Source organism: Glycine max, chromosome 11 (assembly GCF_000004515.6).
Source record: "Glycine max cultivar Williams 82 chromosome 11, Glycine_max_v4.0, whole genome shotgun sequence".
NCBI lineage: Eukaryota > Viridiplantae > Streptophyta > Magnoliopsida > Fabales > Fabaceae > Glycine > Glycine max.
Window position 1 is genome coordinate 23,744,331 of NC_038247.2, and position 14,871 is coordinate 23,759,201.

The 14,871-nt window shown below is 36.4% G+C and overlaps 1 protein-coding gene across 14 annotated transcripts; it reads right to left on the reverse strand.

Annotated features, from left to right (window-relative positions):
• Window positions 1–321: 321 nt before the first annotated feature.
• Window positions 322–14,363, reverse strand: LOC100818931 (uncharacterized). Of its 14 annotated transcripts, XM_026124435.2 has the most exons (14): window positions 14,048–14,363; window positions 13,703–13,798; window positions 12,430–12,511; window positions 11,780–11,908; window positions 9,739–11,295; window positions 9,468–9,588; window positions 9,269–9,354; window positions 5,430–5,674; window positions 4,299–4,385; window positions 4,096–4,195; window positions 1,713–1,923; window positions 1,487–1,616; window positions 953–1,007; window positions 322–871 (listed from the first exon to the last, which is right to left on the reverse strand). In XM_026124435.2, the coding sequence occupies exons 4-14, from the start codon at window positions 11,867–11,869 to the stop codon at window positions 710–712; spliced, it is 2,844 nt and encodes a 947-aa protein (XP_025980220.1). In that variant the 5' UTR covers window positions 11,870–11,908; window positions 12,430–12,511; window positions 13,703–13,798; window positions 14,048–14,363; the 3' UTR covers window positions 322–709. The 14 variants fall into 14 exon arrangements, 5 of the variants coding, with proteins under 5 accessions (XP_025980220.1, XP_006591229.1, XP_006591230.1 ...); XM_006591166.4 differs by lacking the exon at window positions 13,703–13,798; XM_006591167.4 differs by lacking the exons at window positions 13,703–13,798; window positions 14,048–14,363 and adding an exon at window positions 13,384–13,686.
• Between the last annotated feature and the right edge of the window lie 508 nt (window positions 14,364–14,871).

Genomic DNA, 14,871 nt, shown 5'->3' on the forward strand with positions numbered 1-14,871 from the left:
AGTTTGTTAAAAAAAAATTGTCATGATTAGTATAAACATTTTCAAATTATAATAATTAGTCACAATCTACTATTAACGTCCAAATATATTTGTCACACTTTTTATACTTTTGGAGACTAAATTTTGTATTTTCATTTTTCAGAAACACATTTATCAATGGGATGAAAATACGAAAAATAAAAAAAATTATATAACAAATATGTCCCTACGCTGACAATTTAATATAGTCACATTAACAATCATTTCAGTGACAAATTCGTCATCCTTTATACCACATAAGACTATTTTATCAATGGAGACGAACGGAAGTTAACGGTCAGATATATTTGTCGCACTTTTTACATTTTTGATGACTAAATTTTATATTTTTATCTTTCAGGAACACATTCGTAAGTGAATTACACATTTAAGGACAAAAGTTGTTATTTACCCTATTAATTTTAAAATAAGAAAAGTAATGTTAATACAAGTGACCTCTCACTCAAATTTACCATTTTTACTTTACAAAACTCAGATGAAAGCAAAAGTGCAGTGGTGCAAGGTTGTAACACCATGTGGTATGCAAAAGTGCAGTGGTGCAAGATTGTAAGAAAAGTAGAGTTTTTGTACAAGGTAGTTCATACTAGTATGTGCAAAAACTCAACTTCTGGAGCTACTGTGGACAGATGGAGAATTGATCATCTTCCGTGTAATGCAAGCAAGCTCACGCTCATGATGGCATGCTAAATCCTTCACATGACTTTCTCACTTTCCTTCGCGTGTAGACGCACTTATATAGGCCATTATTCGTTTCAACTTGTTTATCAATAGAGCACTCTAAGCTGGTTGTTCCATTCTGGCACTGTTGATCCCCAGGACTCGGTTGCTCCACCTAAGAACCAATAAAATCATCAGTCTTCACTGAAGCAAGAAACCGCACTAAAAGAAATAAGTTAGGAAAAAAAATTAGTACTATGGTGACTGGGTCAATAGCACCAATAACTTGATTATTTTTCCCAGCACAAGTACTGCAAAAAAATATATATCACGATCTGTTAGATACAATGCCGTCGTCATCACTTTCCAACATAAAACCTCTGAACAGTTATGTCAACAAAAGGCGACAAAAGGCCAAAGTATCCATAATATTTTACCATGAGATTGATTAAGTGTGACTCTTGCATATGACAAGAGTGGAAATCTATTTTGAATGGTTTATTTCGTGAATAATGAATACATCACCCCTTAATGAGTCTCATTATTTAGTAGGACCAACATTAATTTCACCTAGTAATGAAGAATGTGTTGGAAGGAGGGTATTATAGAGTGTGATGGTGCACAAGTATGGTAACTCTGAAAGAATATAAACATGCTTTGGTCCTTTGGTAAGTTAGAGAACAAAGCATCACGTTTGAAAAAAAAAAACACTACCCCACAAAAGCATTTGCAGAAACCCAAAAATAATTTCTCATATGGTTAGGATTAAATAGATAGAAGTAAGACTTACTACTCCATTTGATGATTCATCATCCCTCCTAGGTCAATCTCTTCTACTTGGTATAATTCACATACTGGACTAGACTCACTGAGGTTAGCACAGCAACTTCCAGAAGAAACATCACATTTTGCTTGTGACTCTGCAGAAGGAAACATCAAAGTTGTAATTGCCTTTATGTGGCACAAACTTATTTTACTTGTCTCCTCTTTTGTATTATATAAAAAAAACTGCATACCTGTTAACAAGACTGGATTCGGAGATGGATTATTATTCGTCAAGAGCTTTTGACACATGATGGCACCCTGAAAATCTAGGAAAGTGTAGTCCAGAAATTGAGATCTCTCAAGATTAGTCATCTTTGCAAAACCAAAAGAGCGGGTCCATGTTTCTAGCACACTAGGAACAGCAGGCAAAACAAGCCTCTCCACCCCTAATTGCTTGAGCTTCTGAAGAAAGAAAAGCACACAAGTTAGAAAGTGATAACTTCAAAAATATTATAATATTTTAATTATTTCCATTATTTTTATTCATTTGCACATAAATTCAATATCAGAACTGAATACACACCATTTTAAAAATCATGATTTGTTACTATAGCCAGATTATGCAGCTTGTCATATTATAGATAATTTGGTAAACCTTTTAAAAGCATCCAAATGAGGTACCAGAAATGTGTGTGAAACAAAGTGGACCATAGAAAACCAATAAGAAACAAATTTACTAATCCATTTTCATACCAACCATGCAAAGTTTGATAAAATAATCAATGTTCAATAAAGTCAAAGCTTTAGTTAGGAACCAAAACCCCAAAGGAAAGCTTCAAATGAGCTTCCTGTGCATGTTCATCAGCATCAAGGTCATTGTGTTAGACCCACACAACCATGGAATACTAAGAGGGATCATATTACAATGCAATCTTTACAAAAGAAATCTCAATATAAGAAGGTGAATCAAATCTCTTAAAACTAAAACTAGTTAATTCCTATGAAAATGAAAAAATATTGAGTCTTGCAATATTTATATGTTGACTTTCTTTAATTTTTTTTTTGATAATTTTATAATAGATGCGAGAAGTATTTAGCCAAGAGTTGATGTCGGCTTACTCTCTTGACCCATGTCCAAGGCTCCAAGCCTTGTCAGAGAGGTGTCCAAGCCATGTTAAAGAGATGTTTGAGCAAAATAAATCATTTATTAAATTAATTGTGACCTAGCAAAGCGTGTCTAGCATGTATCCAAGGTGTGTCCGACAAGTGTTGTGTCCAAAAAGTGTCTGATACACTGACGTGTCATTCTGCAAATGTATTTGTTCTTTATGGTATATTGCATAGTTATACTATACCATTTATTTGAGTGCCTTCAGAAAATGACATAGTACGATTATACTATACCACTTAATCCTGGCAAAACATGGTTTCTATGTTCTAATTAAAGTAAAAGACAATAAAAAGGGCAAACATATGTTTTGTGGATTACCTTTTCAAGCTCTTCTATGTTCTAATTGTTGGGAAGATTTGAGGGGTACACCTGTGAACCACGAGTCACCAAATAAGGAGACCTGACATACATGTCATTCTGCAAAGGTGTTTGTGCTTTATGGTATATTGCATAGTGCAGTTATACTATACCATTGCTTTGAGTGCCTTCAAAAAATGACACAGTACGGTTATATTATACCACTTAATCCTCGCAAAACAAGGTTTCTATGTTCTAATTAAAGTAAAAGACAATAAAAAGGATTTTTGTCATCCTCATCTAGCGGAGGTCTTTTATCAACCACGAGTATAACCATTCCCGTTCTAGTCACCTGCAGTACTTGCACTTGGCAAAACATGGTTTCTATGTTCTAATTAAAGTAAAAGACAATAAAAAGGGCAAACATATGTTTTGTGGATTACCTTTTCAAGCTCTTCTATGTTCTAATTGTTGGGAAGATTTGAGGGGTACACCTGTGAACCACGAGTCACCACATAAGGAGACCTGACATACATGTCATTCTGCAAAGGTGTTTGTGCTTTATGGTATATTGCATAGTGCAGTTATACTATACCATTTATTTGAGTGCCTTCAAAAAATGACACAGTACGGTTATATTATACCATTTAATCCTGGCAAAACAAGGTTTCTATGTTCTAATTAAAGTAAAAGACAATAAAAAAGGCTTTTATCATCCTCATCTAGCGGAGGTATTTTATCAACCACGAGTATAACCATTCCCGTTCTAGTCACCTGCAGTACTTGCACTGTCGCTCCATATGTGGGACACGTTGCTTGGATTCACCGCTAGGAAGACTTTTGATACAAGGGATCTCCAAGGCTGAGATCCATCGCTGCCATTTTACTCGTTTGAGCCAGTCACCAAGTCGAATCATCGGCTCTAATACCAATTGTTGGAGAGATTTGAGGGGTACACCTGTGGACCACGAGTCACCACATAAGGAGACCTGACACCACATTCTAACCCAAAACCTTAAGGCTCAGGTTTATAGGTTTTTTCCTCACTTATATGGTGCTCAACCTTTTCACTTCTACCCGATGTGGGACTTCACCTCACGCTTGTAACTCAACACAAATTAAAGTAAAAGACAATAAAAAGAGCAAATGTGTGTTTTGTGGATTACCTTTTCAAGCTCTTCTATTAAAATGTGACACATTCCAAGTCGACGATATTGTAATCTGGTACCGACAAGAGGTATTTCAGCAACCTTCTTCCCATAGACCCTAAAAAATTGACATAACAAATTAAATATGACCATAACATGACAAAGCATAAAAACAACTCAAACAAAGCATAATACTTGATTGCAAATGATCCTATACTCACCTAACAGTTGCCACACTAATTAGTTCTTCATTTCTCTCAAGTAGCACAGTATAGAAACCCTGAAAATTCAATCGGTTTAGCTCTGACCTGCCAAGTTCCACAGAACAGATATCAGGTATAGGCCAACAGATGTAACAATAATGTAGCACAATTTAGAGGCGGATATCATGATCATGGACAAAATAAATAAAGTAGATGTAAAGTGTAAGCAAATCCATAAATAAATGTTATCGATGTATATAACACAAAACCATAAGTGCAAGGTTTCCTACCAAGTCTGAACACTACGTTATGAATGGATAGGAAGTCAGCAAGCTCTAACGATAGTATGGCTCATTTTTGGCAACATGCAGGATTAGTAGAAATTCAGCTTGGTGGGTGGTATGGACTGCAACGGTTTGGTCCATTTGGCTACAGAGAAATCAAATTATTTTTAAAATGGAAGGTGAAATATTAAACAGCTCTTTGATTCTATCAAGTATAGATCTTGGTCATGGTAGAAAGAAAAACAGGATCACTTTGCAGCATATTTTTATGAGTGGCCATTGGTGGGCTTTAAAGCAGGTACAATGAGTGTGGGAAAAGTCTTATACTAAATTACTAATGAGAATTGTTAATTATCTTTGACGGTCTTTGTTCATTTAATAGTACTAGATGGCCTTATAACAGCTCTTTGAGTGTGCTGTTTTATCCATAGTGGAAAAACAGTTTTTTTTTTGTGATTGGGTTTGTAGTAAGAAGGGGACATGTTAGCTATGTTGTGAGTGGGGTGGGCGGGTGGCAGATATGCTTTGTTTTATTAGCATCTAGTTGGGGTCTGGAACACGAAAAGCATGTGGGTTGAGCTGTTTTATTTTCATGCAGTGAGTTTGGTTTGAGTGGGGGTGTAACAGGTAATTTTTTAGAGCCTTTATGATTTGTAGTTTGTCTTATCGCTTATGTATGATCCAATGGGACATATAGCAGTAGTATTTTCTATCTTCGGTGGGTGGTTTGCTTTGCTGCACTCCTTGTGCATCAAACTACTTGTACCGTTCTTAATATATTTTGGTTTTTGAAGAAAAAAAACAAATATTATAACAAGCAACATAAAACATAATGACTATATCTCGAAGGATAACAATTTCTTACCATCTGCTGAATATAACATCTTCCACAAGATCTCTGTTTGATAAGGATTCCTTTAGGGGCTCAAAACATTCGTGCATCACCGAAATAGCAAGATGGAGCTTACTGTAACTTTCTGCCAATAAGTCACTTTTACTACTATCATGTTCAAACCTGTCAGGGTGGATAAACTTCACCAATGTCCAAGTTAGATTGTCCACACCCACTGAAACTGGCTCTCCTAATAATTTATGAAGGCCCTCATATATCTGCAAAAAATAGACACCATAATGTAAAGTAGAGCAGTTGTCCTAAAAGACCTTGAATGAAGACACACAACCTACAATTGTTTCTCTGGCACATTTCATCTGCTTGTTAAATCATAACATAACAAGTAACATCACTAATTCTATGAAATTGCATAAGCATTGTTGACCAAAATCACATGCAGAATTATTGACAATAAACATAATTTTGCTTCACCGAAAATGCATTAAAAATAAGAATGATTCTTCCAATGAATGTAAGCAGAATAAATATGCATTTTGCCCAACTTTTTTGTGACTTAAAAGTTAATTTTTAACTGAAGTTTAAAAAAGAGTAAATAGGTATTTTAGTCCATGATTTTGTAGTCCTTTTGCGTATTAGACCCTATCCTATCGAAATGAAAAAAATAATCTCTATCTTTGCATATAAGTGTTGCAAAATAGTCTTTGCCGTTACATTCAAAGGTAACATCATTAGTGAGATGCATTGTTGGCAATTATAGTGCCACGTAGACTACCCAACGTGGCATTATTGTTGACAGTGTTGCAAAATAGTCATTCTTCCCTTTTCACTCAACCACTGTGTTTCTTCTTCATCATGCTTCATCTTCTTCTTCTCCGTCTCCCTCTCCCTTTCTACCCTTTCCAATGTCATCTCTCCACCTTCTTCCCGGCGCCATCACCGCCCCCAACTCCGCATTCCTCCTCCATCCCCATTCTCCCCTCTTCCCCTCCAAAACCCTAACTCCCAAAAAACCCAAACATATATTATTCACAAATGCCAAGTGTTGTGAACTGAAGGTTGAAGATGCACCATCCAACCAGCTTCCCCAAAATGTTGAGTTTCAACACAGATTGTGAGAGGTTTGTCATGCATGATGATGCACCGGTTCATGAAGAAGAGATTTCATCTGATTTGGGGCAAGCCTCTTCAGATCTGATGACTTCAGGGCAGGTGTTGTGTTCTAATCTTGGATCCACCTCGCCAGTGATCCTACCTGCTGCAACTCAATCAGATGAAACCCCATCTGCCCCTGCTGAACTTAATTTAAGATTAGATGATGACAATGCAGACAGAACAGGTCTTGTTGAATCTATTACTTGCAAACCTGTTTCTCTCTCCCTAACAGATGATGCTCACCCTGTGGGTTCTTCTGCTAAAACATCATTAGACAACTTGGATGATGATGACCCATATATTCATTCTGATGATCTGTTACAAGTTCTTAATGATTTGGAATTAGCTCATGGAGATGAATGCAGTGATCATTCTGAAATCAAAATGTCCGAGGCAGAGCCTCCCAATGAAAATCCTTCTAAAAGTTTGGTTAATAGAGATATTGGTTCACCAGTAGAGGATCCTGTTTCCCCATCCATGGAAGAACTAAACTTGAATTCAGGTGCTACACTGGCTCATGATAAACAATCTCTATTTGGTTTGCCAACTTCTGAGAAAGAGACCTTGTATCAGAATCCTTTTTTTCCTGTCATAGCTTTGGAAAGTGATAAGCTCCAACATTCTTCTGGGTTTGCTGTTGGTGTTTCAGGGCACCCTGTTGCTATACCTTTTCAATTTCCTATCATGGTTAATGAATCAAAAGGTCAATATAATTACCTATTGCTGGACAGCAACCAAATTCAAAACCCCTTGTTAACATTACCCGTGGCATCTATGGGCATGCCTCCTCAAGGTTTCATTGTTGCTCCTGAGGGAGAAGTGATACAGAATTCAAACCCATGCGCACCAATACCATCTGCTGCATATGCTGTTTTAGGACACAATTCCATCCCTCCACAAGAAAAATCAACTCAACCTCCATATCAGTTAATGATGGAGACTACTCCAGATGATAAATCACTTAAACAGAGTATGAGTAATGTGGTATCTATGGACAGGCCTCCACATGGTCATGCAGTTGCTTCTGAGGGAGAAATGGAACTGAACTCAAACCCAGGCCCTACAATTCCACCGGCTGAATGTGCTGTTTCTGGACATGATTCTCTCTCACCTCAAGAAAAACTGACTCAACCTCCAAGTCAATTACTGATGGAGCATAGTTCTGATGATAAAACACTTCTGCAGTTTGTAACTAATGTGGTGTCTATGAACAGTTCCAACAGTCACATTGTTTCTTCTGAGGGAGAAATGGAACAAAGTTCCAACCCAGACCCTCCAACTCCACCTGTTGAATGTGCTGTTCCTGGACCTGGACATGATTTTATCTCTTCTCATGAAAACCCGACTAAACCTCCAAGTCAATTGATGTCAGAGACTAGTTCTGAATTTAAAACACTTCTGCAGTCTATAAGTAATGTGGAAGGGGAACAAGGACTTCTGCCTATCTCATTCATGTCTCCACCGAACATGGAAAGTATGGAGCCTAATCAGAGTTTCCTGCCCTTTGAGGGAGGAATGGAGATGTCCTTGGATACGTCTGATAATGAGCCACACCAATTCAATCATAGTTCACAAGCTTTTTATCCCAGAATCCAGATCATTACAAGCTTATTTCTTTTTGTTCATTGATCCCTATTCTATAATATTGGTCTGTTTAACTAACCCTGTAGATATTAATTTCACAATGGAAGTAAATGCCATTAGAAATCTAGTTGTCTAATTTTTTATAATTAGCCAATGGACAATTGTACTAGGATACTCTAGTTGATAAATTCATAACCCTTGCCGATGGCAACGCGGGGGTGGAGCCGGAGAGCTCGGGCTTGCGATTCCACTGGAGGAGGACAAAGGGGGGTTTGGGTTTTTTGGGGGTTAGGGTTTTGGAGGGGAAGAGGGGAGAATGGGGCGGAGGACGAATGCGGAGTTGGGGGCGGAGGACGAATGCGGAGTTGGGGGCGGTGGTGGCGCCGGGAAGAAGGTGGAGAGATGATATTGGGAAGGGGAGAGAAGGAGAGGGAGAAGAAGAAGATGAAGAATGATGAAGAAGAAGCACAGTGGTTGAGTGAATTAAAGGGAAGGACTATTTTGCAACACTACCAACAATAGTGCCACGTTGGATAGTCTACGTAGCACTGAATTGCCAACAATGCACCTCACTAACGGCGTTACTTGAGAATTTAACGACAAAGACTATTTTGCAATACTTATGCAAAGATAGATACTATTTTTATCATTTCAATAAACTAGGGATAAATATGCAAAAGGGCTACACAGTAAAATGCCTATTTACTCTTTAAAAAAAAAAAAGCACCTCTTGATGCTAGATTGTTCTCAAACTAAGATGAAAATGATACTGCTGCTCCTATCACTGCTAACAGACATGGTTCCTGAAAGAAAACCATAAACTAACCCTTCTGTTTGCACTCACCCAATCTCCTGAAATAAAAATGCAAGAAGGCAGGCTAAGCTTCATAATGCAAATAAGCCAACCCCTGACAATGCCAAATCTGCTGATGGATTGGCCGGCCAACTGAGTTTCACCCAATTAGAACCAAACAAATGTCATGGAGATCCCACTTTTCATCAAATCACAAACAAAAAGCTTTAAGGTAAACAAATAGGAACAAACAATATTTCATGCACGCTATGACTAAATTTTTCTAAAATGAGAAGAAATAAAGGAGTTTGATTTACTGTACCTTTTCACAGTCTTTTCCACAGAACCAATTTCCAAGATATCTTGTTGATATATCTGCAGCTCCATTTTCCAGGCACCTAACATGATCTACACAAGTTTGACAAAGATGACACCAGGTTTACATATGCAGACAAATATATACTCAAGATATTCAGGCATGGATAAAATATTAAAGTAAAAAAAGAGAGTAGCTAACTTACATTTATGTTCGCACTGAATGCAAGGAAGTAATTGTTCAACCTCATCATCTCTGTCAATTTTCCTTTGGCCACAAATCCCACAACAACATGATGGACAAAACCAGTCACCATTAGGGATGTCCTATAGAAAAAAAAAAAAAATAAGCCAAAGGAAACAACTCAGATCCAAGACCAATTATCAATATCAAAGTACCAAAATAATTTTATTTAATAAGTAAAAACAAGATAGCACTAAGTATAGCATGATTGAGAAGGAAAATGGTTAATCTACCTCCAAACCAAGACATGTCTTATGAAATGAAGACGGACATTTATCACATAAAATAAGTTCACCACCATAGTGGCAAACAGAACAAATGTAGTCATTCTCAACTAGAGACAAACCACTGAATGATTTTCCACTAGTTTCCATTGTCTTATGATCATGCATCATTTTTATCAGGCAATCTAATAGTGATCTACCATCTTCCAAAAAGATACTAGCAGAGGGTCTGCAGGTACTATTGCCACTAGCATGATTTTCAAAGCCAACAAAACTGTATATTCCCATGCAACAGTTACACTTGATTCCATCACGAGTTATTTTCCCATCAGCCAAAGTACAGACTTTACGGTGTCTGCCTTTCACCTTATAATAAACCTTACACCTTGGTAAGATGATGCTGTTGTCTATCAAGTAAGACAGAACATTTAGAGGTTTATGATTTGTAAGAGAAGAAGAGGCAGACACCTTTTGTATGTTGGCCTTTGAATTTTCCAAGCGCTTCCGCTTTCGATTTCCAGCTGATCTATAAACTAGATCCCTGCTCCAAACCTGATCAACATTTTCTTCATTCATGCCTGAGACATTTAAATGTTTCATGTCAGACCTAGCCAATTTAAAAATACTTTTTCCCATACAAAATCTGCATGCTGCATGGAGTGTTGAGAATCTTCGTTTTAGTGGAGAAATGTATATTATTCCCCTTTTCTTATTAGTTGGAGGTGGATAGTCAAAAATCCATCCTTCTGCTAACAAATGGTTTTTTGCCTTCAGTATCCATTGTTTTTTATCAGCCCGACTCATGTTGGATATATATGAGCGATAATACTGCTCAACAGCCTCAGGACAAAACATAGGTACATCTTCAACTTCATCTTCAACCAGAGAAGATGAAATAGTTGGAGGAAATAGTTGAAGGTTCAACACTGAGATAACTTCATTTATCGTAAGAGATAAATAGTCATTAATTACCTCCATTACCAGATTTCTCCACAAGTACTTCATATTACATGTCCACTCTTGAATCTTCTCAAATCCATTTTTTATGCGTACATCATACCAAATCTGCTTAGCCGAAACTGCAACAAACGATTTCCTCTTCTGCTCCTCAACCAAATCAAGAAACACCCAGTTCCCCCGCTGCTCCCACTCCTCAGTAACTTCATGCCAGTCCTGAGTAATCCGCAACTGATGAATTCCAACTTGCATTTCATCACCCAAATCGGGGAAAAACACACTCCTCTTCTCCATTCCGTCACTGTGGTCATCGAATATAACACCTTCCCACCAAGCTTTCTCATAGTTCACATCAACACACAGACCGAACTTAAGGTCCCCTCTCTCAAACTCAACCAAAGGAGGCATTGGCCTAATGGATCCACGCGAGTAGCTGTAACATTCCTTATCACCATCCAAAGCTTCTAAAACACTCACTGCCTCCTCAAGATAATTCACCCCACCATCATCCAAAACATTGTTATATCTGACATGCCGCTTCAGCTTCTCACACTGGATAACTGTCGCAGGGTGCCATGATCCTAGAAATCCCAAATCCACACTCCTCACCTGCAAAATTCCAAAACTTTCCAAATTTCAAAAGAATCCCAGATAAAAAAAAAATCACTCACTCATGCTCCCTACTACCAAAGCAAGTGATCACAAGAGAAAAATCCAAACTTTGCAAACCAAAAACGACACCGTGTTATGGTAGCCTAAAAATAGAGCGACAAATCAAAAAACACTTTCACTTTGCATGCAGGGTGGCGAAAAAGGGAATTGAATAACGAAAACGACAATGTCATAGGTAATGTGCCTAAAAAACTATGAAACGACATAAGACCCAATCAGGAAAAAAAAAAGAACAGAAACTTAAACCATAAACCAAAAAAAGAAACACATGCACAAACATTAGAAATTAGAAAGCCAATAAAAAAAATTAACAAGAAAAGAAAAATGGTGCGACAACAGGATACGGTACCCCAAAATTTTTTTTATTCTTTTTCAAAAGACCACAACAACAAGAAAAAGGGAAGAAAAAAATAGGTGTTACCTCCACTTTTTCATTGACACCAAGCTTTCTTGAAAACCCTCGTTTTCGCTTCCTGTTCCGAGGAGAATAATTATTATGGACGATCTCCATCAGTAACGGTTGCACTTTCTAAAATGCCACTGAATAATCCTGAAAAAAAATAAAGAGAGTGTTTTAAAACAGAACAAAATATTGGAGACTTGGACCCCAAGTATACAACAACACACTTACTCAGGAGTCCGAAAGATTAAATACTATTGGACCGAGTCAATCGAACTGGTGTGTGAAATAAGATATAATTTGAATAAGATATGATCAAATATAATTTTTATATGATTAGTATATGATAAGATGCGGTGAGATACAGTATGATCATAATAATTGGCTTAAGACCCATCAAGCTAAAAACTGTCGATCTCATTTACCATAATATACATACATTTTATGTCAATTTTACTGTAATTGAAGCACCTAATTATTTTGTAGGTCCTAAGAGGAAAGCTTCAAGGCCACTCTTTAACCTTTTTCAGGACAAACAGAAACTTCTAATATAGTGTTCTTCATTTAACTATAGTTTCAAATTAGGCAAATTACAAATTCTTTCAGCTTTTCAAATTGATTTGAGACCACAAAATAAGCTACACCATTGTCATCAGGACATAACAGATTACCTGTATAGATAAATCAGTGGAAGACCATAGAAATAAGCGGCTAGGTCACCAACTACAGGGAGTTTGGTATTCAATCTAAATCCTGCAATAATAATGCCAAGTGTGTTGAGTTCAGTAGCAACAAATGAAAAAGAAAACAACATTATCCCAGAATAAAGTAATAGTTATTTGAAATACATCTTAAATATACATATAAAAACTTAAAAAAGGATTCAGTTAGTCATATATACCTCCAGGACATTCACTCTTAAAATCAATATACCTACCTAAATTGACATTATCCTTTCCAAGAACCTCACATACTAACTACATGTGAAGGTACAGCTAACTTAGTAACATATGTCCCATCCCAATCAGCACATTAACTGTTAAGGTTTTGCTCAGGCCAGACACTAAATTTAAACAAATAAAATTAGGCATGTCTTAAATATATGAGCGCCTTAGCTCACCCTATAGGTTAGACCAACTGGGAGTTAACATTGGCCATATGAATTTTGGGCACAAGCATTTGGGGAAATCTAAAACAATATACAGGACAATCTTAATGTTTGAAACTCATAACGAAAGATTTGTACTGTAGATCATAATACAAGATCTTCCAACTGGAATTATGTCTGTAGGAATAAGTTTAAATAATTTGCAGGTGGAATTTAAGTTTCAACTTGAAAAAAGGAAACAAAGAAAGAAAGCCACACTGTCATGGAATAATGCCCATAAGATAACAGCATCATTTTATATTACTAAAATAATGTTTTTTTTCCTTCCTATCACATCATTCATCTTATCCTACACTTATCTTTCATACCATCCCAGCAAAATAGGTTTGAAACTTTACAGTTCGACAGTGGAATTTGAAATATTTGGTTTGCTTCAAATGGTACATGTGAAAAATCTGTTGGATTAATTCTGAGTACCATGTACTGGAATATAGTCTAGTTGAAGATGAAACTGTACCATTAGAATTTAGAAGGTAACGGTGAGAATGGGCTCCGAACATGGTGACCATTCTGATAGGGTAGCGAACCAGACCATATTCGTATATCATTGCCATTTCCGACCCTCCAAAAAGCACCTTTATCCTAAACCTAACTTGCTGAATGGAAACTACTCCAGGTATAAATTGGAATTATTATACCCCACACTAGAAGCCATATCAGAGTCCAAAGCTCTCTTTCTACCTTTATGACTTTATGACATGCTTACCGACATATCTTGTGACTTTCATTTTGCAATTTAAACTATAATAAATGCGTGCTTAATTTTAGAGTATAACCTTCAGGAGTCAAAGGGGAGTGTATTCTTAGGAAGAAAAATGCATGCTTGGATAACTTCCACCCTCTGATAGGAGGCCTCCTATCACCAGAACATCCTTAGGAAGCATAATTATCAAAGAATCATTTTCATCAATAAAATGTTTTAACATTACAAAAGTAACAATAGAGAGATCTGATCTGATACATTATAGGACAATTTCAAAATAACTCTATGTGAATGAAATCATCCCCTATCAAATAAGAAGCACATATAGTATTAAAAGAATAACAAAGCATGTAGGGCATTAGAGTAAATAAAATCACTGGCTTCTTCACCAGCAAACTCAAGACACAGAAATGTTCACCTCAGGCAACCCTTCCAGAACCAGATCCCAGGCAATTAGGACAAAATCCATGACCAAAGATTTCAGTTAATTAAGCTTTCCTAAACTTCAGATAGTTGCAATAACATTGCACAGAATCAGGACCAACAAATTAGTGTGATAGGACAAAAGCCTACACAAATAATTAATGTCAAAATGAATAACACCTAAGCTTGAGCTATGTATAGAGTCAGAGCTTAACCTGATAGACTTTACCAAAAATTCAGTAAATTTAGCTAATAATGTTACTAACAATTAAAACAAGGATAAATCTGACAACAATAACCAAATAACCATAATATTAATGACAAACAAAAAATAACAATTAAGTTAGACTAGTAGAAGAATTGTGAACAAAAAATCAGTCAGCAGAAGCGGTCATAAAGAGAAATTTATGGAAAATAAAGAAAATAATATCAATATATCAATTTTTATCCTAGTTAAAAAATTTAAAGAGCAGACAGCAGACAAAATAAAGGTGCATAGATAAAAAAAAATTATCCACATTAGTTGAAAAATTAAAGCATGAAATATTAACTGAAATATTCGTTTTCATTCACATAATTCAACAAAAATAAATGTGATAAAATGTAAAAAAATGAATTTTGGTTACTTCAATGACAACAGTAATATGTTATGTTATTTTCATCTATACCTCTTTTCTGATAAGATCACTGAGCTAATTCAGAGGAAGTAGAGTCAAGGAAGGAACCAACCTCTTTGAGCCTTTATTATCTACTAGATCCCTAATAGCATTGAATCCATAAGCAATTGCCACATCCTATAGATTAAAGAAAAACAAGAAT